General features: G+C 48.3%; 3 protein-coding genes and 3 long non-coding RNA genes across 9 annotated transcripts; 4 read left to right on the forward strand and 2 right to left on the reverse strand.

The window, feature by feature from the left end:
• On the forward strand, window positions 1–27999 carry LOC132470220 (uncharacterized). Its single transcript, XR_009528606.1, has 3 exons — window positions 1–992; window positions 15472–17645; window positions 26079–27999. It is a non-coding gene; the product is annotated as an uncharacterized LOC132470220 (long non-coding RNA).
• On the forward strand, window positions 3360–5949 carry LOC132470152 (G-protein coupled receptor 84-like). Of its 4 annotated transcripts, none has more exons than XM_060068481.1 (3): window positions 3360–3498; window positions 4032–5069; window positions 5115–5949. In XM_060068481.1, exons 1-3 carry the CDS (start codon window positions 3464–3466, stop codon window positions 5449–5451), a joined length of 1410 nt encoding a protein of 469 aa, XP_059924464.1. In that variant the 5' UTR covers window positions 3360–3463; the 3' UTR covers window positions 5452–5949. The 4 variants fall into 4 exon arrangements, with proteins under 4 accessions (XP_059924464.1, XP_059924463.1, XP_059924461.1 ...); XM_060068480.1 differs by having other exon boundaries at window positions 4032–5039; window positions 5070–5949; XM_060068478.1 differs by having other exon boundaries at window positions 4032–5009; window positions 5040–5949.
• LOC132470157 (G-protein coupled receptor 84-like) lies at window positions 12260–14520 on the forward strand. The gene is made up of 2 exons (XM_060068485.1): window positions 12260–12409; window positions 12943–14520. The coding sequence occupies exons 1-2, from the start codon at window positions 12375–12377 to the stop codon at window positions 14318–14320; spliced, it is 1413 nt and encodes a 470-aa protein (XP_059924468.1). The 5' UTR covers window positions 12260–12374; the 3' UTR covers window positions 14321–14520.
• Window positions 17953–19074, reverse strand: LOC132470225 (uncharacterized). The gene is made up of 2 exons (XR_009528611.1): window positions 18268–19074; window positions 17953–18231 (listed from the first exon to the last, which is right to left on the reverse strand). It is a non-coding gene; the product is annotated as an uncharacterized LOC132470225 (long non-coding RNA).
• Window positions 20217–22457, forward strand: LOC132470164 (G-protein coupled receptor 84-like). The gene is made up of 2 exons (XM_060068502.1): window positions 20217–20377; window positions 20912–22457. Exons 1-2 carry the CDS (start codon window positions 20343–20345, stop codon window positions 22209–22211), a joined length of 1335 nt encoding a protein of 444 aa, XP_059924485.1. The 5' UTR covers window positions 20217–20342; the 3' UTR covers window positions 22212–22457.
• LOC132470221 (uncharacterized) lies at window positions 22896–26082 on the reverse strand. The gene is made up of 2 exons (XR_009528607.1): window positions 25482–26082; window positions 22896–23814 (listed from the first exon to the last, which is right to left on the reverse strand). It is a non-coding gene; the product is annotated as an uncharacterized LOC132470221 (long non-coding RNA).

Below are 27999 nucleotides of genomic sequence, written 5' to 3' on the forward strand. Positions count from 1 at the left end.
ACCCCCATCACCCCCATCACGCCCACCTGCTACAGGGAACCCCCCTCAGCCTGCTGCGGCCCGCCCCGGGCCCCATGCGTACCGCGCACGGCCCCATCCTCTTCGCCCCCTACTGACCGGACCGGGCGGTCCCGGCGGGGAGAAGCACACTGTGAAGCCCACGGACCGGTGACACGTTTCACTGAGGCGGACATTCATCCATCCACTCCTTCTTTCTCATTTCCCCTTCATCCTCCAGCAGCCTGGCGTCCATCAGGGGGGGCCGGCCTGGGGGGACGGTCTGCCTAAGGGACGGTCTGCCTAAGGGACATCTGCCTAAGGGACGTCTGGAGAAATGCATGAAAAAAAACACGGAGGTCCTCACACATCGATCATCTTCCTAAGTGTTCAGGCGGTCGGAGCTGTGAGGGACAAAGACCAGGCCGAGCGGATGACAATGGGATCTTTTTTCTTTCAAGGATTGTTTTTTTCGTTTAACATGACTGATGCAAAGCCCTACCTCTTCAACCCCCCCCCCTGCAACCCACTCCTCCGTCCCGGTCTGTCCAACCAACACCTTCTCTTCCTGAGTGTGGGAACGTCCTCCTGTGTCCACCGGCATCATTCTAACCTCCACACACCACATGGACCGGACAATATGCACTTTTTAGATCTGTATTTTGTGAGCTACGTGTGCGTGCTTTTCCTCTTAAAGGTATTAGTATCCGTTTTAGAAGTGATTGATACTAGTCAATATTTTCTTCTCTGGGAGAGGAAACTCAAGTGAAGGAGGGACGAATCGTGTCTTAAGGCTGAGACAGCTGACTGAAGGCCAATGGGGCTGTGATGAGACCTGAGACAGTGGCTTGGTAAGTGGCTTAGTGAGCGGCTTGCTTAGCGGCTTGCCTAGTGGCCTGCTTCGTGGCTTGCTTAGCGCCTTGCTTCGTGAGTGGCTTGGTGAGGGGCTAAGTGAATGGCTATGAGTGGCTATGTGAGTAGCTGTAGCCGTTTAGGTTCAACCAGCATTCCTCCCTTCACTAGCAGTGCGTATGTCTGCGAAGGGACCCAGCCCTCCCCCTTATGCAGATCTCATGGTACCAGCTGTTTCTGTACCTCATGTTTCAAACAGAAGTGTCTTAAAGGAATCATCTGAACACTGTGAACACACAACCCAAGGGGCACTATACTCATTGTTCCCTGCCATAACAAAACTGAATTCTAAAACGCACACTGTTGCTTGTGGTGGAGCTCTGGCCACCGCGAGAGGCGGCTACACCAGCAGGGTGGTTGGGGGAGGGGGGGGGGATGCAACACGTGCACAACACCGTTTCCCTGTTTCACTTGAGTCCGTGTTTTAAAACGAGTTCATGTCGGTCTCTCTTCAGAACTCTTAGTCGTTAGATAGAGCACTCGCTCGAGTCTCGAGTGACCGCTACGTATAACTGCAGCATGTTGTGCAGTTCCACGGTCGTACGCCCTAATCTTCCGCTCCGTCGCAAACGATTCCCTCCACACACTGAGGGCCCGGCGGCCAATCACTATGCTCGTTCTATTCCCCTTAGGCCACACCCTCTAGCTCTCTCCTTATGGGCATAGGTCAAAGGCAGTAGAGTCTGCACCTGACTCAAAACCCAAGGTCATGATCACTCCTATGACATGGGAATCGGATCAAGGAACCCAGAAAACACAGAGCACCAAGAAACCACCACACAACTGATCTCCAGCCACCCCACTGGCTCGATGGCCAACGTACTTCACATGTAGTCGTGCATCATACCATCGCGTAGTCAATGAGGGAAACACTCATGAGGCAAGAGACGCCTTTTGAGCACTAAAGCTATGATATGTTAAAGCCATGATAAACAATGGTGTTGTCATGGCATCCACGTAGACATTTAGCATGCCCCGAGCACACATCACTGTGAACATGAGGATCTCCTTTCAGACTGATGCATTTCACATGTTGGGGTACAGGTCACATGTTGGGGTACAGATCACATGTTTGGGTGCAGATCACATGTCGGGGAGTAGGTCACATGTTGCGCTACAGGTCATATGTTATGGTGGAACTCACATGTTGAGGTGCAGGTCACATGTCGGGGAGTAGGTCACATGTTGGGGTACAGGTCACATGTCGTCTGCAGGTCACATGTTCGATTGATACTCACATGTTTGGGTACAGGTCACATGTTGGTGTGTAGGTCACATGTTGGGGTGCAGGTCACACGTTTGGGTACAGGTCACATGTTGGTGTGTAGGTCACATGTTGGGGTGCAGGTCACATGTTTGGGTGCAGGTCACATGTTGGGGTGCAGGTCACATTGTGGGGTTCAGACAATGCTACTCGTATGGGATTTGTGACAGGGAAATATTAGCAATACTTAAAAATACCCTACTCCAGAAAAAAGGTATATTGTATGATGCAATAACAGAAATCGTCTCAATATATTTAAATGTTACTTAGGGGGCGTGTCATGACTTGTAATTGTACACATGTAGATTATTATAGAAATGTAAAAGAACAGAGAGAAAAATCATTGTTGATATTGAATTAGCTAAATAAATTATTAAATAATGTGAACAATGGCGGTTGTTGTTGATATACTTCCCAATACACACACCTTTAAAACTTCAGGCTGAATGTTTACTACCTGGTTCACTTAAAACCCATGATTACTAGAGCAGGCTGAATGTTTACTACCTGGTTCACTTAAAACCCATGTTTACCAGAGCAGGCTGAATGTTTACTACCTGGTTCACTTAAACCTCATGTTTAACAGAGCAAGCTGAATGTTTACTACCTGTTTCATGTTAACCCCATGTTTAACAGAGCAGGCTGAATGTTTACTGCCTGGTTCGATAAAATCCCATGTTTATTAGAGCAGCTGAATGTTTACTACCTGGTTCACTTACATAGCAGGCTGAATGTTTACTACCTGGTTCACTTACATAGCAGGCTGAATGTTTACTACCCGGTTCACTTAAACCCCAAGATTAACAGAGAAGGCTACATTTTTACTACCTGGTTCACTTAACCCCCATGTTTAACATAGCAGGCTGAATGTTTACAACCTGGTTCATGTAAACCGCTGTTTAACAGGGCAGGCTGAATGTTTACTAACTGGTTCAATCAAACGCCATGTTTAACAAAGCAGGCTGAATATTTACTACCTGGTTCACTCAAACTCATCCCATGTTTAACAGAGCGAGCTGAATGTTTAGTACCTGGTTCACTTACATAGCAGGCTGAATGTTTACTACCTGGTTCACTTAAACCCTAAGTTTAACAGAGCAGGATGACAGAGGGAAATTTCATGACAAATGTCTGAAATTCCCCCAGTCCCCCCCCCCCCCCTTCCATTGCACACGTCACTGAAATACAGAAGTTCAAAAAATACATTGCATACATCATTAACAGGATTTAGCGTTCATCTGCAGGCTAGACGTGGATGTGGCAGAAACTCGTCTTCAGTGTTCATCTATCATGGAGCCATCGGCTTGGAGGGACGCCTCAACAAGGTGAGACTGATTACTATGGACTGCTTCTGTGTTGACTCCTCACTCCCTATAGATTAACAGAATTATCTAAAATTATTAATTTGTTTAATTTACGCATACATTATAATCTCCGTATGTCGTGGGAGGAACCTCAATCTGGCTCTCCGACAGACAAGTTCAACTTCAGTTTTACTCACTGCTAAGTTGATAGCACCGCTCTTGAAATGCATTGCAGTTCTGCATTTTAGAAAACAGAACTACAGAAAGCTGATGGCTCCAGCTTACAACACCATCACATCTTCACGGGGAATTGATTCTGCAAATCAGTAGAGCTGCATTATCTATATTAGAAGCAGTGTGCTCTCTCTAAATAAGTAGAGCTGCATAATCGATATTAGAGGCACTGTGCTCTCTGTAAATCAGTAGATAGATCATCTTTATGCCAGTTCCTGGCCTCCATGTATTTAATGGACCCCTGTGTTAACATGATGTCAGAGATGTCCCATAATATTCTAACTAATTCATCCTTTGGTTTGTTTATTGACTGTACTCAGAAATCTGACCCATGATTCGGACTCAGTTAACCAGACCTACTTCTCCTGCTACCACCCCCTGGTGGTGGAATACCGCTACTTTGCCGTGCTGTGGGGGTGCCTGGTCACGATCACTGGCACAGTGGGGAACCTGATGACCGTCCTGGCCTTCGCCACTGACCCGTGCATCCGGACCCGCTTCAACGTGCTGATCGTCAACCTGGCGCTGGCCGACCTGCTGTACTGCGCGCTGCTGCAGCCCGTCACCACCGACTCCTACCTGCACCTGCGGTGGCGAGGCGGCGCGCTGGGCTGCCGGGCCTTCGGCCTGCTCCTCTTCGTCTCCAACGCCGTGTCCATCCTGACGCTCTGCCTGATTGCCGTGAGCCGCTACCTCCTGGTGCAGCGGAGGTCCACCTTCGAGCGGCTCTTCTCCGCCCGCGGCCTGCTGCTCCTGCTGCCCTCCACCTGGGCCCTGGGCCTGGCCAGCTTCAGCCCGCTCTGGCCCGTGTACGTCTTCGTGCCTCTGGTCTGCACCTGCAGCTTCCACCGGACGCGGGGCCGCCCCTACACCACCATCCTGCTCTTCCTCTACTTCTTCGCGGGGCTTTTCTGCGTGGGCGTCTTCTACCTGCTGATCTACCGGAGGGTCCGCCTGGCGGCCCGGGCCGTCCTCCGCCACCGGCCCAGCCGACGCTCCTCCAGGAAGAGGGTCGCTCCGGCGGCCGGCACGGAGGACGACAGCGGCGTCAGCAGCGGGGGTGGGGCCCCCACGTGCACCAGTGAGGTCGACAGCCAGGGGGAACCGCCCGCACACAGGGCCGGAGCCACGTGGTACAAGGAGCCGGGGGAACCACAGCCGACTCGCTCTGCCCTGGACTCGCACACGGCCAGGGCAAGGGCCTCCCCAGAGGAGTCGGCCACAACCCCGTCAGCCACCACCCCTCCGGCTTTGACCCCACCATCTACGACCCCGCCACCAACGTCCCTTCCGTCCACCTCCCCTCCATCTAAGACCCCTCCGTCCACCTCCCCTCCGTCTAAGACCCTTCCGTCCACCTCCCCTCCATCTAAGACCCCTCCGTCCACCTCCCCTCCGTCTACGACCCCTCCATCCACGACCCCCCCCCATGCGACCCAGAGCTCCGGGGGCGACGAGTTGAAGCGGGTGACCCGAATGTGTTTCGCCGTCTTCCTGTGCTTCGTGTTCTGCTTCGTCCCGTTCCTGCTGCTGAACCTGGCCGACCAGAGGGGCCGCGCTCCGCAGATCCTCCACATGTTCTGCGCCAACCTGACCTGGCTCAACAGCTGCATCAACCCGCTGCTCTACGCAGTGATGAACCCCCAGTTCCGCCGGTCCTACCACCTGCTGCTCACCAGGGCCTTCTCGCCCCTGGGCCGTCTCTGGAGGGCCCTGAGGAACAGGTCGGCCTCCTGCTAGTCCTCCATGTCCGTAGACTAACTCTCCATGAAGCGCTGAAGACAGACCGCTACAGACAGACCGCTACAGACAACCTCGCCTTTTAATGGTGCAGCTCTGCCATTTCATCTTCACAGTTCTCGTTTCCTGCTGCTTGACCGCTAACTGCTACTGCTTCTCCCGCCAAAGTAGCCTAAAGGGAAGGAGCTAACGTTATGGAACACACCCATAGGCGTTCCTAAAGGGCCAAACTCCAACAGCCGGTCAATGCAATTACCGGTATGGAACAGCTGGTCAGAACGGCAACAATAATGGACCGGTTTAAAGGGACTCTTACCTTTGTTGCATTTTTACACTTTTTTTGGATAAGGTTAAATTGGTATTAATAAGGTAATAACACTCTAATATGCAAGACAGACCCACCAGGAGTAAAAACAAACAATTATTTTACTCTCATAATATTTAGTGAAAACTTCAACCAATAAAATTCTTCGGACCGAATGACCTTATTGGCCGACAGACCTGTCTGTTTGCTGCATGGATATATAAGGTTTTCCGTCTGCTTCTTGTGGCGCATTCGGGCCCGCGTCATCAAGGCGCGTCCTCAACTAGAGGGTTTGTTTTGATTCCACGGCAGACAGTAGCGAGTAGCGACCGTAGCGACTGACGATGGCAGACCAAAGTGGTCCACGGCGTACTGAAACTGCACCATTCAGTCCGATTAGGGGACTCATCTCGGACTCGGACTCACAGAGTTACCCTCCCCTGGAGCCTCAGGAAGACCTCCAGACTGTTGGCCACCAACTGCACCATTCAGTCCGACAAGGGGACCCGATTCGGCCTCAGAAGCCAAGTGGTCCCGCTCCCCTGGATGATTCTCAGGACCTCCAGACCGTTGGCAACCAACCGCACCACTCAGTCCGATTAGGGGACCCGTTTCGGACTCAGACGCGAAGTTGTCCCGCTACTCTGGAGCTCCAGGAAGACCGCCAGACCGTTGGCAACCAACCGCCACACTCAGTCCGATTACGGGACCCATTTCGGGCTCAGACGCGACGTTGTCCCGCTAATCTGGAGCTCCAGGATGGTAGATATTATATGACCCCTGGGAGTCTAAACATAACCCATGGGAGTCTAAACATAATCCATGGGAGTCTAGAACTTTTGTACTGTAGCGACCCTGGGACAGTTAAATACTTTGTGTGTTATGTGTTACATTATATTTCGTTGTCCGTTATGCCAGTTGTTCTATGTGCATGTAATGTTCTTCTTGTCAATCAGCGTGGGGGCGAATCATTAGGTCAGCTGGGGGAGGGCCTTGGAAGAACAGGAGGGTGGGGGCCTGCACGCGAGTGAGACCGTGTTGGGGGTTGCCGGGGTAACCGGGGTTTGTTTTGCGTCGGTTTTCTGCCGTTGGTTGCAATGTTACGGGTTTCAGTGACCTGGTTTTGGTTCATTAAAACTACCTTCAACTACTAATGACTCGACATCATTATGTCACCGGCGAGGTCGTTACAGTACTCTAAAAAAGAACGCTTAGTTTTGTACTCTTAGGGGGTGGGGGCATTGGAGGAAGGCGGGATGATTTGAATGTGCTGTAATTCTCAAATGCAACAAAGGTGAGAGTCCCTTTAAGGTTGAAGTTTTCTTGGATAATGGTGGAAGTTCGTAAAAGTCTTGCACAACATGGAAACGTTGTAGACTTGCCCCAATGAGGGGTATTCCGATTTAACGCAACCTGTGTTTTTTTGGGCAAAAGAGGAAGCCTGAAAAGGACAACTTTCTTAATGGGCCTAACAGATGCACACACGACTTCCAGCAGCCTGGCGTCCGCCAGGGGGGGCGGCCTGGGGGGACGGTCTGCCTAAGGGACGGTCTGCCTAGGGTACGTCCGGAGAAATGCATGAAAAAAACACGGAGGTCCTCACACATCGATCATCTTCCTGCGTTCAGGCGGTCGGAGCTGTGAGGGACAAAGACCAGGCCATGCAGATGACAATGGGATCTTTTTTCTTTCAAGGATTGTTTTTTTTCGTTTAACGTGACTGATGCAAAGCCCTACCTCTTCAATCCCCCCTGCAACCCACTCCTCCGTCCCGGTCTGTCCAACCAACACCTTCTCTTCCTGAGTGTGGGGAACGTCCTCCTGTGTCCACCGGCATCATTCTAACCTCCACACACCACATGGACTCGGACAATATGCACTTTTGCACTTTTTAGATCTGTATTTTGTGAGCTACGTGTGCGTGCTTTCCCTCTTAAAGGTATTAGTATCTGTTTTAGAAGTGATTGATACTAGTCTATATTTTCTTCTCTGGGAGAGGAAACTCAAGTGAAGGAGGGACGAATCGTGTCTTAAGGCTGAGACAGCTGACTGAAGGCCAATGGGGCAGTGATGAGACCTGAGACAGTGGCTTGGTAAGTGGCTTAGTGAGCGGCTTGCTTAGCGGCTTGCCTAGTGGCCTGCTTCGTGGCTTGCTTAGCACCTTGCTTTGTGAGTGGCTTGGTGAGGGGCTAAGTGAATGGCTATGAGTGGCTATGAGAGTACTTGTAGCCGTCTAGGTTCAACCAGCATTCCTCCCTTCACTAGCAGTGCGTATGTCCGCGAAGGGACCCAGCCCTCCCCCTTATGCAGATCTCATGGTACCAGCTGTTTCTGTACCTCATGTTTCAAACAGAAGTGTCTTAAAGGAATCATCTGAACACTGTGAACACAACCCAAGGGGCACTATACTCATTGTTCCCTGCCATAACAAAACTGAATTCTAAACGCACACTGTTGCTTGTGGTGGAGCTCTGGCCACCGCGAGAGGCGGCTACACCAGCAGGGTGGTTGGGGGAGGGGGGGGGGATGCACCACGTGCACAACACTGTTTCCCTGTTTCACTTGAGTCCGTGTTTTAAAACGAGTTCATGTCGGTCTCTCTTCAGGGGACGTATTCACAAAGGATCTTAGGGCTAAAAGTAGGTCCTAACTGGCGAATTTAGGAGTGACTCCTAAAAATAATGGGCGTGTCACTCTTAAATTTAGGACTCCTAACTTTTTTCAGTAAGAGCAATTCACAAAGTATTTTAGGCCTAAAAGTAGCACCTAAGTCTAGGAGAGCTTAAAAGTCCTCAAGAGGACTCCTAACTCAGTAAGACCTATTCACAAAGAATCGTAAAATGCCTGCGAGACGAAATGTTAGGGTATTAAACTTGTTGTGGAGTAGTGCGCGATGCATTAACATCCCCGACTAACAGGAATAATCAGATTAGTCCCGAAATAAAATGTTTGGCCACACTACGTTATTTAGCAACAGGGGAAATGCAACTTTGCAATGCCGACGATTTAAAAATATCGCAACCATCAGTCAGCCGTGCCATAAACTTTCCTTTGGACATTCAGCAATTACACAGGATCAAAGCCAACTTCATGGCACTTGCAGGTATGCCCGGTGTGGTCGGTGCTATTGACGGGACACGCATAAAAATAATTGCGCCATCAAAAGACGAGGACGTGTTCGTCAATAGGAAGAAAGTGCATTCCATCAACACGCAGGTTGTTTTTGATGCAAATTTTAACATAGCCGACTGGATGTTGATGCAAAGTGGCCTGGAGCTTCAGCTACCCATGATTCGCGCATTTTAATGGTGTGCGGTCTGAGGCAGCTTTTTGAGATGTACCAGGTGTCACTTGCTGGGTGACAGTGACTATCCATGCAAGACGCGGCTCTAGACACCGTGGCTCTAGACACCCTACCTCAATCCACAACCGGTCGTGTATGTTTGTGTGCTCTAGCATATGACGTGTATGTTTGTGTGCTCCTATGCGTATGTGCTTTACGCATAGGACTAAGCGTAATCTGCGTAATCACTTGCATGTTATACTTTAATGTTGTGGAGAGAGGAATTGGGCAGATGAAACGTCGGTTTCATGTCCTCCACGGCGAAATACGCCTCACCCCAGAGAGGGCAAGCACAGTAATCACTGTATGTGCCATTCTACACAACCTCTGCAAGCGGAGGACCATTCCACAGCCAGACGACGATGATGATGATGATGATGGCGATCAACATGACAAGGAATTTGGCCGTGTGGTACCGAGTGGACAGGCATTTAGGGATCACTTTGAAAACACATTTTAGGTAAACACCTTGGCACAAATCAGTCAACACTTAGGTAGTTCATAACATTTATTTTCTTTTAAATTTTACGTATTTTTATTGTTTGCTTTCTCTCTCTCTTGAACGTGCAGGCTACAACGTCATTATCGTGGTCTGCACAAAATTGTCATCATGCGTGTATTCTGCTAACTGCACTATAACTACTTAATAGGAAATCATTTCTAGCCTAGGCTATTTCCTTGTTTTTCTGTGATTCAGTGGGCTCGTCTGAACAACCATTCACCGAACTGACCGCTTCTAAACTCGTGCACGAGAATTGACGTAATCCATAGCAACGGCGCGTCACTCTTAGTTCACTCTTTGTGATTTATCCTTAGTAAGAGTAGGTCTCAGCGGCTTTGTGAATAACTTTTAAGAAAAAATTCCTACGTCAAATGTTTTAGCGCAAGTTAGGAGCACTCCTAGCGGTAAGATAAAATGCTTTGTGAATACGGCCCCAGAACTCTTAGTCATTAGATAGAGCACTCGCTCGAGTCTCGAGTGACCGCTACGTATAACTGCAGCATGATGTGCAGTTCCACGGTCGTACGCCCTCATCTTCCGCTCCGTCGCAAACGATTCCCTCCCCACACTGAGGGCCCGGCGGCCAATCACTATGCTCGTTCTATTCCCCTTAGGCCACACCCTCTAGCTCTCTCCTTATGGGCATAGGTCAAAGGCAGTAGAGTCTGCACCTGACTCATGCCCTGAGCTCACATCACTCAGACTGATGCATTTCACATGTTGGGGTACAGGTCACATGTTGGGGTACAGATCACATGTTTGGGTGCAGATCACATGTCGGGGAGTAGGTCACATTTTGCGCTACAGGTCATATGTTATGGTGAAACTCACATGTTGAGGTGCAGGTCACATGTCGGGGAGTAGGTCACATGTTGGGGTACAGGTCACATGTCGGCTGCAGGTCACATATTCGATTGAATCTCACATGTTTGGGTACAGGTCACATGTTGGTGTGTAGGTCACATGTTGGGGTGCAGGTCACATGTTTGGGTACAGGTCACATGTTGGTATGTAGGTCAAATGTTGGGGTGCAGGTCACATGTTTGGGTGCAGGTCACATGTTGGGGTGCAGGTCACATTGTGGGGTTCAGACAATGCTACTCTTATAGGATTTGTGACGGGGAAATATTAGCAATACTTAAAAATACCCTACTCCAGAAAAAAGGTATATTGTATGATGCAATAACAGAAATCGTCTCAATATATTTAAATGTCACTTAGGGGGCGTTTCATGACTTGTAATTGTACACATGTAGATTATTATAGAAATGTAAAAGAACAGAGAGAAAAATCATTGTTGATATTGAATTAGCTCAATAAATTATTAAATAATGTGAACAATGGCGGTTGTTGTTGATATACTTCCCAATACACACACCTTTAAACCTTCAGGCTGAATGTTTACTACCTTATTCACTTAAAAACCCATGTTTACTAGAGCAGGCTGAATGTTTACTACCTGTTTCATGTTAACCCCATGTTTAACAGAGCAGGCTGAATGTTTACTGCCTGGTTCGATAAAATCCCATGTTTATTAGATCAGGCTGAATGTTTACTACCTGGTTCACTTACATAGCAGGCTGGATGTTTACCACCTGGTTCACTTACATAGCAGGCTGAATGTTTACTACCCGGTTCACTTAAACCCCAAGATTAACAGAGCAGGCTAAATTGTTACTACCTGGTTCACTTAACCCCCATGTTTAACATAGCAGGCTGAATGTTTACAACCTGGTTCATGTAAACCGCTGTTTAACAGGGCAGGCTGAATGTTTACTAACTGGTTCAATCAAACCCCATGTAAAGCAGGCTGAATATTTACTACCTGGTTCACTCAAACTCACCCCATGTTTAACAGAGCAAGCTGAATGTTTACTACCTGGTTCACTTAAATCCTAAGTTTAACAGAGCAGGATGACAGAGGGAAATTTCATGACAAATGTCTGAAATTCCCCCAGTCCCCCCCCCCCCCCTTCCATTGCACACGTCACTGAAATACAGAAGTTCAAAAAATACATTGCATACATCAGTGCTATTCAACCTCCTTAACAAGTGGGCCGAAAAGGAAAACCACTGGGGGTTCATGGGCCACACCGAGTAAAACTACGTGAATGAATCGCTACAAATAAATCGTACTTAGTAGGGCTAACTTAATATATATATTACTACTACATGGAATAAACTTGTCAGACGCATTCCTTCCTTCTTCACTTTTAATCGGATCATCATAAAAGATTTTGTTCTCACATATTTTAGACGCGTATTTAGAATTCAACAATGTTGTTTGAATCATCATAAAACAGAACTACTGTACATATGAGACATTTTGAGCCAGTGAGTCAGTGAGAAGGATTGCACTGCCTTGTTTGCCTAGTTTGGCTCATCCTGAGACACTCATGCAGCTTCTCCTAGGTCATGGAGCAACGTGCCCTTGTTCTGATGGCATTCATATGAGAAAAGCTAGACTCACACGTATCGGTTGAGCCAAACATTGTCAGAATAAGTGATGCCAGTTCCTGATTGTGGGGTACTGATACTGGCTAGTATCACCGGCTACACAAAGAAACCTGATTTGCATGCAAATATGTTTCTCCTTTATTTTGTTTATTTTTTGCATGAAACCTCTTGCGTGCCAGAAAAAAATTAAGAGGGGCCGCATTTGGCCCACGGGCCGCTAGTTGAATAGGCCTGGCATACATCATTAACAGGATTTAGCGTTCATCTGCAGGCTAGACGTGGATGTGGCAGAAACTCGTCTTCAGTGTTCATCTATCATGGAGCCATCGGCTTGGAGGGACGCCTCAACAAGGTGAGACTGATTACTATGGACTGCTTCTGTGTTGACTCCTCACTCCCTATAGATTAACAGAATTATCTAAAATTATTAATTTGTTTAATTTACGCACACATTATAATCTCTGTATATAGTGGGAGGAACCTCAATCTGGCTCTCCAACAGACAAGTTCAACTTCAGTTTTACTCACTACTAAGTTGATAGCACCGCTCTTGAAATGCATTGCAGTTCTGCATTTTAGAAAACAGAACTACAGAAAGCTGATGGCTCCAGCTTACAACACCATCACATCTTCACGGGGAATTGATTCTGCAAATCAGTAGAGCTGCATTATCTATATTAGAAGCAGTGTGCTCTCTCTAAATAAGTAGAGCTGCATAATCAATATTAGAGGCACTGTGCTCTCTGTAAATCAGTAGATAGATCATCTTTATGCCAGTTCCTGGCCTCCATGTATTTAATGGACCCCTGTGTTAACATGATGTCAGAGATGTCCCATAATATTCTAACTAATTCATCCTTTGGTTTGTTTATTGACTGTACTCAGAAATCTGACCCATGATTCGGACTCAGTTAACCAGACCTACTTCTCCTGCTACCACCCCCTGGTGGTGGAATACCGCTACTTTGCCGTGCTGTGGGGGTGCCTGGTCACGATCACTGGCACCGTGGGGAACCTGATGACTGTCCTGGCCTTCGCCACTGACCCGTGCGTCCGGACCCGCTTCAACGTGCTGATCGTCAACCTGGCGCTGGCCGACCTGCTGTACTGCGCACTGCTGCAGCCCGTCGCCACCGACTCCTTCCTGCACCTGCGGTGGCGAGGCGGCGCGCTGGGCTGCCGGGCCTTCGGCCTGCTCCTCTTCGTCTCAAACGCCGTGTCCGTCCTCACGCTCTGCCTGATCGCCGTGAGCCGCTATCTCCTGGTGCAGCGGAGGTCCACCTTCGAGCGGCTCTTCTCCGCCCGCGGCCTGCTGCTCCTGCTGCCCTCCACCTGGGCCCTGGGCCTGGCCAGCTTCGGCCCGCTCTGGCCCGTGTACGTCTTCGTGCCTCAGGTCTGCACCTGCAGCTTCCACCGGACGCGGGGCCGCCCCTACACCACCATCCTTTTCGTCCTCTACTTCTTCACGGGGCTGTTCTGCGTGAGCGTCTTCTACCTGCTGATCCACCGGAGGGTCCGCCTGGCGGCCTGGGCCGTCCTCCGCCACCGGCCCAGCCGACGCTCCTCCAGGAAGAGGGTCGCTCCGGCGGCCGGGACGGAGGACGACAGCGGCGTCAGCAGCGGGGGGGCCCCCACGTGCACCAGTGAGGTCGACAGCCAGGGGGAACCGCCCGCACACAGGGCCGGAGCCACGTGGTACGAGGAGCCGGGGGAACCACAGCCGACTCGCTCTGTCCTGGACTCGCACACGGCCAGGGCAAGGGCCTCCCCAGAGGAGTCGGCCACAACCCCGTCAGCCACCACCCCTCCGGCTTTGACCCCACCATCTACGACCCCGCCACCAACGTCCCTTCCGTCCACCTCCCCTCCATCTAAGACCCCTCCGTCCACCTCCCCTCCGTCTACGACCCCTCCATCCACGACCCCCCCCCATGCGACCCAGAGCTCCGGGGGCGACGAGTTAAAGCGGTTGACCCGAATGTGTTTCGCCGTCTTCCTGTGTTATCTGTTCAGCTTCGTCCCGTTCCTGCTGCTGAACCTGGCCGACCAGAGGGTCCGCGCTCCGCAGATCCTCTACATGTTCTGCGCCAACCTGACCTGGCTCAACAGCTGCATCAACCCGCTGCTCTACGCAGTGATGAACCCCCAGTTCCGCCGGTCGTACCACCTGCTGCTCACCAGGGCCTTCTCGCCCCTGGGCCGTCTCTGGAGGGCCCTGAGGAACAGGTCGGCCTCCTGCCAGTCCTCCACGACAGACCGCTGAAGACAGACCGCTACAGACGACCTCGCCTTTTAATGGTGCAGCTCTGCCGTATCATCTCCACAGTTCTCGTTTCCTGCTGCTTGACCACTAACTGCTACTGCTTCTCCTGCCAAAGTAGCCTAAAGGGAAGGAGCTAACGTTATGGAACACACCCATAGGCGTTCCTAAAGGGCCAAACTCCAGGAGCCGGTCAATGCAATTACCGGTATGGAACAGCTGGTCAGAACGGCAACAATAATGGACAGGTTTAAGGTCGAAGTTTTCTTGGATAATGATGGAAGTTCGTAAAAGTCTTGCACAATATGGAAACGTTGTAGACTTGCCCCAATGAGGGGTATTCCGATTTAACGCAACCTGTGTTTTTTTGGGCAAAAGAGGAAGCCTGAAAAGGACAACTTTCTTAATGGGCCTAACAGATGCACACACGACTTCCAGCAGCCTGGCGTCCGCCAGGGGGGCCGGCCTGGGGGGGACGGTGTGCCTAAGGGACGGTCTGCCTAGGGTACGTCCGGAGAAATGCATGAAAAAAACACGGAGGTCCTCACACATCGATCATCTTCCTGCGTTCAGGCGGTCGGAGCTGTGAGGGACAAAGACCAGGCCATGCAGATGACAATGGGATCTTTTTTCTTTCAAGGATTGTTTTTTTTCGTTTAACATGACTGATGCAAAGCCCTACCTCTTCAATCCCCCCTGCAACCCACACCTCCGTCCCGGTCTGTCCAACCAACACCTTCTCTTCCTGAGTGTGGGGAACGTCCTCCTGTGTCCACCGGCATCATTCTAACCTCCACACACCACATGGACTCGGACAATATGCACTTTTTAGATCTGTATTTTGTGAGCTACGTGTGCATGCTTTCCCTCTTAAAGGTATTAGTATCTGTTTTAGAAGTGATTGATACTAGTCTATATTTTCTTCTCTGGGAGAGGAAACTCAAGTGAAGGAGGGACGAATCGTGTCTTAAGGCTGAGACAGCTGACTGAAGGCCTGATGAGACCTGAGACAGTGGCTTGGTAAGTGGCTTAGTGAGCGGCTTGCTTAGCGGCTTGCCTAGTGGCCTGCTTAGTGGCTTGCTTAGCGCCTTGCTTCGTGAGTGGCTTGGTGAGGGGCTAAGTGAATGGCTATGAGAGTAGCTGTAGCCGTTTAGGTTCAACCAGCATTCCTCCCTTCGGTCCTCGATGGCCGATCACTAGCAGTGCGTATGTCTGCGAAGGGACCCAGCCCTCCCCCTTATGCAGATCTCATGGTACCAGCTGTCTCTGTACCTCATGTTTCAAACAGAAGTGTCTTAAAGGAATCATCTGAACACTGTGAACACAACCCAAGGGGCACTATACTCATTGTTCCCTGCCATAACAATGTTAGGGTATTCAACTTGTTGTGGAGTTAATCGCAATGCAATAACATTCCCGACTAACAGGAATAATCAGATTAGTCCCGAAATAAAATGTTTGGGCACACTACGTTATTTAGCAACAGGGGAAATGCAACTTTGCTATGCCGACGATTTAAAAATATCGCAACCATCAGTCAGCCGTGCCATAAACTTTCCTTTGGACATTCAACAATTACACAGGATCAAAGCCAACTTCATGGCACTTGCAGGTATGCCCGGTGTGGTCGGTGCTATTGACGGGACGCACATAAAAATAATTGCGCCATCAAAAGACGAGGACGTGTTCGTCAAAAGGAAGAAAGTGCATTCCATCAACACGCAGGTTGTTTTTGATGCAAATTTTAACATAGCCTACTGGATGTTGATGCAAAGTGGCCTGGAGCTTCAGCTACCCATGATTCGCGCATTTTAATGGTGTGCGGTCTGAGGCAGCTTTTTGAGATGTACCAGGTGTCACTTGCTGGATGACAGTGACTATCCATGCAAGACGCGGCTCTAGACACTGTGGCTCTAGACACCCTACCTCAATCCACAACCGGTCGTGTATGTTTGTGTGCTCTAGCATATGACGTGTATGTTTGTGTGCTCCTATGCGTATGTGCTTTACGCATAGGACTAAGCGTAATCTGCGTAATCACTTGCATGTTATACTTTAATGTTGTGGAGAGAGGAATTGGGCAGATGAAACGTCGGTTTCATGTCCTCCACGGCGAAATACGCCTCACCCCAGAGAGGGCAAGCACAGTAATCACTGTATGTGCCATTCTACACAACCTCTGCAAGCGGAGGACCATTCCACAGCCAGACGATGATGATGATGATGATGGCGATCAACATGACAAGGAATTTGGCCGTGTGGTACCGAGTGGACAGGCATTTAGGGATCACTTTGAAAACACATTTTAGGTAAACACCTTGGCACAAATCAGTCAACACTTAGGTAGTTCATAACATTTATTTTCTTTTAAATTTTACGTATTTTTATTGTTTGCTTTCTCTCTCTCTTGAACGTGCAGGCTACAACGTCATTATCGTGGTCTGCACAAAATTGTCATCATGCGTGTATTCTGCTAACTGCACTATAACTACTTAATAGGAAATAATTTCTAGCCTAGGCTATTTCCTTGTTTTTCTGTGATTCAGTGGGCTCGTCTGAACAACCATTCACCGAACTGACCGCTTCTAAACTCGTGCACGAGAATTGACGTAATCCATAGCAACGGCGCGTCACTCTTAGTTCACTCTTTGTGATTTATCCTTAGTAAGAGTAGGTCTCAGCGGCTTTGTGAATAACTTTTAAGAAAAAATTCCCACGTCAAATGTTTTAGCGCGAGTTAGGAGCACTCCTAGCGGTAAGATAAAATGCTTTGTGAATACGGCCCCAGAACTCTTAGTCATTAGATAGAGCACTCGCTCGAGTCTCGAGTGACCGCTACGTATAACTGCAGCATGATGTGCAGTTCCACGGTCGTACGCCCTCATCTTCCGCTCCGTCGCAAACGATTCCCTCCCCACACTGAGGGCCCGGCGGCCAATCACTATGCTCGTTCTATTCCCCTTAGGCCACACCCTCTAGCTCTCTCCTTATGGGCATAGGTCAAAGGCAGTAGAGTCTGCACCTGACTCATGCCCTGAGCTCACATCACTCAGACTGATGCATTTCACATGTTGGGGTACAGGTCACATGTTGGGGTACAGATCACATGTTTGGGTGCAGATCACATGTCGGGGAGTAGGTCACATTTTGCGCTACAGGTCATATGTTATGGTGAAACTCACATGTTGAGGTGCAGGTCACATGTCGGGGAGTAGGTCACATGTTGGGGTACAGGTCACATGTCGGCTGCAGGTCACATATTCGATTGGATCTCACATGTTTGGGTACAGGTCACATGTTGGTGTGTAGGTCACATGTTGGGGTGCAGGTCACATTGTGGGGTTCAGACAATGCTACTCTTATAGGATTTGTGACAGGGAAATATTAGCAATACTTAAAAATACCCTACTCCAGAAAAAAGGTATATTGTATGATGCAATAACAGAAATCGTCTCAATATATTTAAATGTTACTTGGGGGGCGTGTCATGACTTGTAATTGTACACATGTAGATTATTATAGAAATGTAAAAGAACAGAGAGAAAAATCATTGTTGATATTGAATTAGCTCAATAAATTATTAAATAATGTGAACAATGGCGGTTGTTGTTGATATACTTCCCAATACACACACCTTTAAACCTTCAGGCTGAATGTTTACTACCTTATTCACTTAAAACCCATGTTTACTAGAGCAGGCTGAATGTTTACTACCTGGTTCACTTAAAACCCATGTTTACCAGAGCAGGCTGAATGTTTACTACCTGGTTCACTTAAACCTCATGTTTAACAGAGCAAGCTGAATGTTTACTACCTGTTTCATGTTAACCCCATGTTTAACAGAGCAGGCTGAATGTTTACTGCCTGGTTCGATAAAATCCCATGTTTATTAGAGCAGGCTGAATGTTTACTACCTGGTTCACTTACATAGCAGGCTGGATGTTTACCACCTGGTTCACTTACATAGCAGGCTGAATGTTTACTACCCGGTTCACTTAAACCCCAAGATTAACAGAGCAGGCTAAATTTTTACTACCTGGTTCACTTAACCCCCATGTTTAACATAGCAGGCTGAATGTTTACAACCTGGTTCATGTAAACCGCTGTTTAACAGGGCAGGCTGAATGTTTACTAACTGGTTCAATCAAACCCCATGTAAAGCAGGCTGAATATTTACTACCTGGTTCACTCAAACTCACCCCATGTTTAACAGAGCAAGCTGAATGTTTACTACCTGGTTCACTTAAACCCTAAGTTTTACAGAGCAGGATGACAGAGGGAAATTTCATGACAAATGTCTGAAATTCCCCCAGTCCCCCCCCCCCCCCCCCCCCTTCCATTGCACACGTCACTGAAATACAGAAGTTCAAAAAATACATTGCATACAATGGGCTATTCAACCTCCTTAACAAGTGGGCCGAAAAAGAAAACCACTGGGCCATACCGAGTAAAACTACGTGAATAAATCGCTACAAATAAATCGTACTTAAAGTAGGGCTAACTTAATATATATATTACTACTACATGGAATAAACTTGTCAGACGCATTCCTTCCTTCTTCACTTTTAATCGGATCATTATCAAAGATTTTGTTCTCACATATTTTAGACACGTATTTAGAATTCAACAATGTTGTTTGAATCATCACAAAACAGAACTACTGTACATATGAGACATTTTGAGCCAGTGAGTCAGTGAGAAGGATTGCACTGCCTTGTTTGCCTAGTTTGGCTCATCCTGAGACACTCATGCAGCTTCTCCTAAGTCAGGGGTTTTCAAAGTGTGAGAGAGTGAGCCCCCCCTCAGAGAAAAAAATTCAGCTGAGCCCCCCCCCATCTCTGATCATAATTTTAAAACATTTGAAACATATCTTTGAAACATATTTTTGAAACATATTTTTGAAACATTACAACATCTTTGTGCGTTTTTAAACACATTTGACAACTTTATCTAAGCATGTTTTAGCTTAACCTTTTTTAAATACATTTGAACATCTTGATCTGTGTAAACTGCCAGTTTACACAGATTCATTCAGGGTCCCCGACTCTGAATTTTCAGAGTCGAATCAGATCTGCTTTTTCAGTCCAGAGATTCGACTATTCGGCGGGGTTTGTTTACCAGCGTTGCTATGGTGACCTAAATTATTATAAGCAACTGAAAACGATGCCGGTTTGAAACTAAAACTGTGATTCTGAAAAAAGTATAAATGCTATCAAAATTCCGTTTAGATAGTATTGAAGATACAAGTGTGTAGATTTGTTTAATGGTTTGAACGATCGTAAACGGTTGAAAAATGAATGAGTTACGATGTCTAGAAGTAGGTGTATCAGAATGGGCTGACGTCTTCAATGAAAACAGCTGTAAACGAAGCGGTATGAAACTAAAACTGTGATTCAGAAGAAATTTTAAATGCTATCGAAATTCTGTTTGGATATTATTGAAGATACAAGCGTGTAGATTTGTTAAATGGTTTGCACGAAGATAAACGGTTGAAAATTGATTTAGTTATGTTACTTCTACAGTTGAAGTACGACTGATGATTTGAATCATCGACTTTCAGTGGTTTTTTCGGGTTTATTTTTTTCTCACGTCGCGCCCCCCCTGAAGATCTCTGGCGCACCCCAGGGGGGGCGCGCCCCACAGTTTGAAAACCACTGTCCTAGGTCATGGAGCAACGTGCCCTTTTTCTGATGGCATTCATATGAGAAAAGCTAGACTCACACGTATCGGTTGAGCCAAACATTGTCAGAATAAGTGATGCCAGTTCCTGATTGTGGGGTACTGATACTGGCTAGTATCACCGGCTACACAAAGAAACCTGATTTGCATGCAAATATGTTTCTCCTTTATTTTGTTTATTTTTTGCATGAAACCTCTTGCGTGCCAGAAAAAAATTAAGAGGGGCCGCATTTGGCCCACGGGCCGCTAGTTGAATAGGCCTGGCATACATCATTAACAGGATTTAGCGTTCATCTGCAGGCTAGACGTGGATGTGGCAGAAACTCGTCTTCAGTGTTCATCTATCATGGAGCCATCGGCTTGGAGGGACGCCTCAACAAGGTGAGACTGATTACTATGGACTGCTTCTGTGTTGACTCCTCACTCCCTATAGATTAACAGAATTATCTAAAATTATTAATTTGTTTAATTTACGCATACATTATAATCTCCGTATGTAGTGGGAGGAACCTCAATCTGGCTCTCCGACAGAGAAGTTAAACTTCAGTTTTACTCACTGCTAAGTTGATAGCACCGCTCTTGAAATGCATTGCAGTTCTGCATTTTAGAAAACAGAACTACAGAAAGCTGATGGCTCCAGCTTACAACACCATCACATCTTCACGGGGAATTGATTCTGCAAATCAGTAGAGCTGCATTATCTATATTAGAAGCAGTGTGCTCTCTCTAAATAAGTAGAGCTGCATAATCGATATTAGAGGCACTGTGCTCTCTGTAAATCAGTAGATAGATCATCTTTATGGCAGTTCCTGGCCTCCATGTATTTAATGGACCCCTGTGTTAACATGATGTCAGAGATGTCCCATAATATTCTAACTAATTCATCCTTTGGTTTGTTTTTTTGACTGTACTCAGAAATCTGACCCATGATTGGGACTCAGTTAACCAGACCTACTTCTCCTGCTACCACCCCCTGGTGGTGGAATACCGCTACTTTGCCGTGCTATGGGGGTGCCTGGTCACGATCACTGGCACCGTGGGGAACCTGATGACCATCCTGGCCTTCGCCACTGACCCGTGCGTCCGGACCCGCTTCAACGTGCTGATCGTCAACCTGGCGCTGGCCGACCTGCTGTACTGCGCGCTGCTGCAGCCCGTCACCACCGACTCCTACCTGCACCTGCGGTGGCGAGGCGGCGCGCTGGGCTGCCGGGCCTTCGGCCTGCTCCTCACCGTCTCCAACGCCGTGTCCATCCTCACGCTCTGCCTGATCGCCGTGAGCCGCTACCTCCTGGTGCAGCAGAGGTCCACCTTCGAGCGGCTCTTCTCCGCCCGCGGCCTGCTGCTCCTGCTGCCCTCCACCTGGGCCCTGGGCCTGGCCAGCTTCGGCCCGCTCTGGCCCGTGTACGTCTTCGTGCCTCTGGTCTGCACCTGCAGCTTCCACCGGACGCGGGGCCGCCCCTACACCACCATCCTTTTCGTCCTCTACTTCTTCACGGGGCTGTTCTGCGTGGGCGTCTTCTACCTGCTGATCCACCGGAGGGTCCGCCTGGCGGCCCGGGCCGTCCTCCGCCACCGGCCCAGCCGACGCTCCTCCAGGAAGAGGGTCGCTCCGGCGGCCGGGACGGAGGACGACAGCGGCGTCAGCAGCAGAGGTGGGGCCCCCACGTGCACCAGTGAGGTCGACAGCCAGGGGGAACCGCCCGCACACAGGGCCGGAGCCACGTGGTACGAGGAGCCGGGGGAACCACAGCCGACTCGCTCTGCCCTGGACTCGCACACGGCCAGGGCAAGGGCCTCCCCAGAGGAGCCGGCCACCACCCTTCCATCCACCTCACCTCCATCTAAGACCCCTCCGTCCACCTCCCCTCCGTCTACGACCCCTCCATCCATGACCCCCCCCCATGCGACCCAGAGCTCCGGGGGTGACGAGTTAAAGCGGTTGACCCGAATGTGTTTCGCCGTCTTCCTGTGCTTCGTGTTCTGCTTCGTCCCGTTCCTGCTGCTGAACCTGGCCGACCAGAGGGGCCGCGCTCCGCAGATCCTCTACATGTTCTGCGCCAACCTGACCTGGCTCAACAGCTGCATCAACCCGCTGCTCTACGCAGTGATGAACCCCCAGTTCCGCCGGTCCTACCACCTGCTGCTCACCAGGGCCTTCTCGCCCCAGGGCCGTCTCTGGAGGGCCCTGAGGAACAGGTCGGCCTCCTGCTAGTCCTCCATGTCCGTAGACTAACTCTCCATGAAGCGCTGAAGACAGACCGCTACAGACAGACCGCTACAGACGACCTCGCCTGTGCAGCTCTGCCGTTTCATCTTCACAGTTCTCGTTTCCTGCTGCTTGACCGCTAACTGCTACTGCTTCTCCCGCCAAAGTAGCCTAAAGGGAAGGAGCTAACGTTATGGAACACACCCATAGGCGTTCCTAAAGGGCCAAACCCCAAGAGCCGGTCAATGCAATTACCGGTATGGAACAGCTGGTCAGAACGGCAACAATAATGGACAGGTTTAAGGTTGAAGTTTTCTTGGATAATGGTGGAAGTTCGTAAAAGTCTTGCACAACATGGAAACGTTGTAGACTTGCCCCAATGAGGGGTATTCCGATTTAACGCAACCTGTGTTTTTTTGGGCAAAAGAGGAAGCCTGAAAAGGACAACTTTCTTAATGGGCCTAACAGATGCACACACGACTTCCAGCAGCCTGGCGTCCGCCAGGGGGGGCGGCCTGGGGGGACGGTCTGCCTAAGGGACGGTCTGCCTAGGGTACGTCCGGAGAAATGCATGAAAAAAACACGGAGGTCCTCACACATCGATCATCTTCCTGCGTTCAGGCGGTCGGAGCTGTGAGGGACAAAGACCAGGCCATGCAGATGACAATGGGATCTTTTTTCTTTCAAGGATTGTTTTTTTTCGTTTAACGTGACTGATGCAAAGCCCTACCTCTTCAATCCCCCCTGCAACCCACTCCTCCGTCCCGGTCTGTCCAACCAACACCTTCTCTTCCTGAGTGTGGGGAACGTCCTCCTGTGTCCACCGGCATCATTCTAACCTCCACACACCACATGGACTCGGACAATATGCACTTTTGCACTTTTTAGATCTGTATTTTGTGAGCTACGTGTGCGTGCTTTCCCTCTTAAAGGTATTAGTATCTGTTTTAGAAGTGATTGATACTAGTCTATATTTTCTTCTCTGGGAGAGGAAACTCAAGTGAAGGAGGGACGAATCGTGTCTTAAGGCTGAGACAGCTAACTGAAGGCCAATGGGGCAGTGATGAGACCTGAGACAGTGGCTTGGTAAGTGGCTTAGTGAGCGGCTTGCTTAGCGGCTTGCCTAGTGGCCTGCTTCGTGGCTTGCTTAGCACCTTGCTTTGTGAGTGGCTTGGTGAGGGGCTAAGTGAATGGCTATGAGTGGCTATGTGAGTACTTGTAGCCGTCTAGGTTCAACCAGCATTCCTCCCTTCGGTCCTCGATGGCCGATCACTAGCAGTGCGTATGTCTGCGAAGGGACCCAGCCCTCCCCCTTATGCAGATCTCATGGTACCAGCTGTTTCTGTACCTCATGTTTCAAACAGAAGTGTCTTAAAGGAATCATCTGAACACTGTGAACACAACCCAAGGGGCACTATACTCATTGTTCCCTGCCATAACAAAACTGAATTCTAAACGCACACTGTTGCTTGTGGTGGAGCTCTGCCCACCGCGAGAGGCGGCTACACCAGCAGGGTGGTTGGGGGAGGGGGGGGGGATGCACCACGTGCACAACACTGTTTCCCTGTTTCACTTGAGTCCGTGTTTTAAAACGAGTTCATGTCGGTCTCTCTTCAGGGGACGTATTCACAAAGGATCTTAGGGCTAAAAGTAGGTCCTAACTGGCGAATTTAGGAGTGACTCCTAAAAATAATGGGCGTGTCACTCTTAAATTTAGGACTCCTAACTTTTTTCAGTAGGAGCAATTCACAAAGTATTTTAGGCCTAAAAGTAGCACCTAAGTCTAGGAGAGCTTAAAAGTCCTCAAGAGGACTCCTAACTCAGTAAGACCTATTCACAAAGAATCGTAAAATGCCTGTGAGACGAAATGTTAGGGTATTAAACTTGTTGTGGAGTAGTGCGCGATGCATTAACATCCCCGACTAACAGGAATAATCAGATTAGTCCCGAAATAAAATGTTTGGCCACACTACGTTATTTAGCAACAGGGGAAATGCAACTTTGCTATGCCGACGATTTAAAAATATCGCAACCATCAGTCAGCCGTGCCATAAACTTTCCTTTGGACATTCAACAATTACACAGGATCAAAGCCAACTTCATGGCACTTGCAGGTATGCCCGGTGTGGTCGGTGCTATTGACGGGACGCACATAAAAATAATTGCGCCATCAAAAGACGAGGACGTGTTCGTCAATAGGAAGAAAGTGCATTCCATCAACACGCAGGTTGTTTTTGATGCAAATTTTAACATAGCCTACTGGATGTTGATGCAAAGTGGCCTGGAGCTTCAGCTACCCATGATTCGCGCATGGTGTGCGGTCTGAAGCAGCTTTTTCAGATGTACCAGGTGTCACTTGCTGGGTGACAGTGACTATCCATGCAAGACGCGGCTCTAGACACCGTGGCTCTAGACACCCTACCTCAATCCACAACCGGTCGTGTATGTTTGTGTGCTCTAGCATATGACGTGTATGTTTGTGTGCTCCTATGCGTATGTGTTTTACGCATAGGACTAAGCATAATCTGCGTAATCACTTACATGTTATACTTTAATGTTGTAGAGAGAGGAATTGGGCAGATGAAACGTCGGTTTCATGTCCTCCACGGCGAAATACGCCTCACCCCAGAGAGGGCAAGCACAGTAATCACTGTATGTGCCATTCTACACAACCTCTGCAAGCGGAGGACCATTCCACAGCCAGACGATGATGATGATGATGATGGCGATCAACATGACAAGGAATTTGGCCGTGTGGTACCGAGTGGACAGGCATTTAGGGATCACTTTGAAAACACATTTTAGGTAAACACCTTGGCACAAATCAGTCAACACTTAGGTAGTTCATAACATTTATTTTCTTTTAAATTTTACGCATTTTTATTGTTTGCTTTCTCTCTCTCTTGAACGTGCAGGCTACAACGTCATTATCGTGGTCTGCACAAAATTGTCATCATGCGTGTATTCTGCTAACTGCACTATAACTACTTAATAGGAAATCATTTCTAGCCTAGGCTATTTCCTTGTTTTTCTGTGATTCAGTGGGCTCGTCTGAACAACCATTCACCGAACTGACCGCTTCTAAACTCGTGCACGAGAATTGACGTAATCCATAGCAACGGCGCGTCACTCTTAGTTCACTCTTTGTGATTTATCCTTAGTAAGAGTAGGTCTCAGCAGCTTTGTGAATAACTTTTAAGAAAAAACTCCTACGTAAAATGTTTTAGCGCAAGTTAGGAGCACTCCTAGCGGTAAGATAAAATGCTTTGTGAATACGGCCCCAGAACTCTTAGTCATTAGATAGAGCACTCGCTCGAGTCTCGAGTGACCGCTACGTATAACTGCAGCATGTTGTGCAGTTCCACGGTCATACGCCCTCATCTTCCGCTCTGTCGCAAACGATTCCCTCCACACACTGAGGGCCCGGCGGCTAATCACTATGCTCGTTCTATTCCCCTTAGGCCGCACCCTCTAGCTCTCTCCTTATGGGCATAGGTCAAAGGCAGTAGAGTCTGAACCTGACTCAAAACCCAAGGTCATGATCACTCCTATGACATGGGAATCGGATCAAGGAACCCAGAAAACACAGAGCACCAAGAAACCACCACACAACTGATCTCCAGCCACCCCACTGGCTCGAAGGCCAACGTACTTCACATGTAGACGTGCATCATACCATCTCGTAGTCAATGAGGGAAACACTCATGAGGCAAGAGACGCCTTTTGAGCACTAAAGCTATGATATGTTAAAGCCATGATAAACAATGGTGTTGTCATGGCATCCACGTAGACATTTAGCATGCCCTGAGCTCACATCACTGTGAACATGAGGATCTTCTTTCAGACTGATGCATTTCACATGTTGGGGTACAGGTCACATGTTGGGGTACAGATCACATGTTTGGGTGCAGATCACATGTTGGGGAGTAGGTCACATGTTGCGCTACAGGTCATATGTTATGGTGAAACTCACATGTTGAGGTGCAGGTCACATGTCGGGGAGTAGGTCACATGGTGGGGTACAGGTCACATGTCGGCTGCAGGTCTCATGTTCGATTGAAACTCACATGTTTGGGTACAGGTCACATGTTGGTGTGTAGGTCACATGTTGGGGTGCAGGTCACACGTTTGGGTACAGGTCACATGTTGGTGTGTAGGTCACCTGTTGGGGTGCAGGTCACATGTTTGGGTGCAGGTCACATTGTGGGGTTCAGACAATGCTACTCTTATGGGATTTGTGACAGGGAAATATTAGCAATACTTAAAAATACCCTACTCCAGAAAAAAGGTATATTGTATGATGCAATAACAGAAATCGTCTCAATATATTTAAATGTTACTTAGGGGGCGTGTCATGACTTGTAATTGTACACATGTAGATTATTATAGAAATGTAAAAGAACAGAGAGAAAAATCATTGTTGATATTGAATTAGCTAAATAAATGATTAAATAATGTGAACAATGGCGGTTGTTGTTTATATACTTCCCAATACACACACCTTTAAACCTTCAGGCTGAATGTTTACTACCTGATTCACTTAAAACCCATGTTTACTAGAGCAGGCTGAATGTTTACTACCTGGTTCACTTAAAACCCATGTTTACCATAGCAGGCTGAATGTTTACTACCTGGTTCACTTAAACCTCATGTTTAACAGAGCAAGCTGAATGTTTACTACCTGTTTCATGTTAACCCCATGTTTAACAGAGCAGGCTGAATGTTTACTGCCTGGTTCGATAAAATCCCATGTTTATTAGAGCAGGCTGAATGTTTACTACCTGGTTCACTTACATAGCAGGCTGGATGTTTACCACCTGGTTCACTTACATAGCAGGCTGAATGTTTACTACCCGGTTCACTTAAACCCCAAGATTAACAGAGCTGGCTACATTTTTACTACCTGGTTCACTTAACCCCCATGTTTAACATAGCAGGTTGAATGTTTACAACCTGGTTCATGTAAACCGCTTTTTAACAGGGCAGGCTGAATGTTTACTAACTGGTTCAATCAAACCCCATGTTTAACAAAGCAGGCTGAATATTTACTACCTGGTTCACTCAAACTCACCCCATGTTTAACAGAGCGAGCTGAATGTTTACTACCTGGTTCACTTAAACCCTAAGTTTAACAGAGCAGGATGACAGAGGGAAATTTCATGACAAATGTCTGAAATTCCCCCAGTTCCCCCCCCCTTCCATTGCACACGTCACTGAAATACAGAAGTTCAAAAAATACATTGCATACATCAGTGCTATTCAACCTCCTTAACAAGTGGGCCGAAAAGGAAAACCACTGGGGGTTCATGGGCCACACCGAGTAAAACTACGTGAATGAATCGCTACAAATAAATCGTACTTAGTAGGGCTAACTTAATATATATATTACTACTACATGGAATAAACTTGTCAGACGCATTCCTTCCTTCTTCACTTTTAATCGGATCATTATAAAAGATTTTGTTCTCACATATTTTAGACGCGTATTTAGAATTCAACAATGTTGTTTGAATCATCACAAAACAGAACTACTGTACATATGAGACATTTTGAGCCAGTGAGTCAGTGAGAAGGATTGCACCGCCTTGTTTGCCTAGTTTGGCTCATCCTGAGACACTCATGCAGCTTCTCATAGGTCATGGAGCAACGTGCCCTTGTTCTGATGGCATTCATATGAGAAAAGCTAGACTCACACGTATCGGTTGAGCCAAACATTGTCAGAATAAGTGATGCCAGTTCCTGATTGTGGGGTACTGATACTGGCTAGTATCACCGGCTACACAAAGAAACCTGA

Source organism: Gadus macrocephalus, chromosome 13 (assembly GCF_031168955.1).
Source record: "Gadus macrocephalus chromosome 13, ASM3116895v1".
Classification (NCBI taxonomy): domain Eukaryota; kingdom Metazoa; phylum Chordata; class Actinopteri; order Gadiformes; family Gadidae; genus Gadus; species Gadus macrocephalus.

What these genes read in the sequence shown, in the direction of transcription:
- LOC132470152 (XM_060068477.1), top strand. Translation starts at nt 3,464, where the DNA reads ATGGAGCCATCGGCTTGGAGGGACGCCTCAACAAG. An exon ending in TGGAGGGACGCCTCAACAAG is followed by an intron (nt 3,499 to 4,031) that starts GTGAGACTGATT and finishes GACTGTACTCAG; the next exon opens with AAATCTGACCCATGATTCGG.
- LOC132470157 (XM_060068485.1), top strand. Translation starts at nt 12,375, where the DNA reads ATGGAGCCATCGGCTTGGAGGGACGCCTCAACAAG. An exon ending in TGGAGGGACGCCTCAACAAG is followed by an intron (nt 12,410 to 12,942) that starts GTGAGACTGATT and finishes GACTGTACTCAG; the next exon opens with AAATCTGACCCATGATTCGG.
- LOC132470164 (XM_060068502.1), top strand. Translation starts at nt 20,343, where the DNA reads ATGGAGCCATCGGCTTGGAGGGACGCCTCAACAAG. An exon ending in TGGAGGGACGCCTCAACAAG is followed by an intron (nt 20,378 to 20,911) that starts GTGAGACTGATT and finishes GACTGTACTCAG; the next exon opens with AAATCTGACCCATGATTGGG.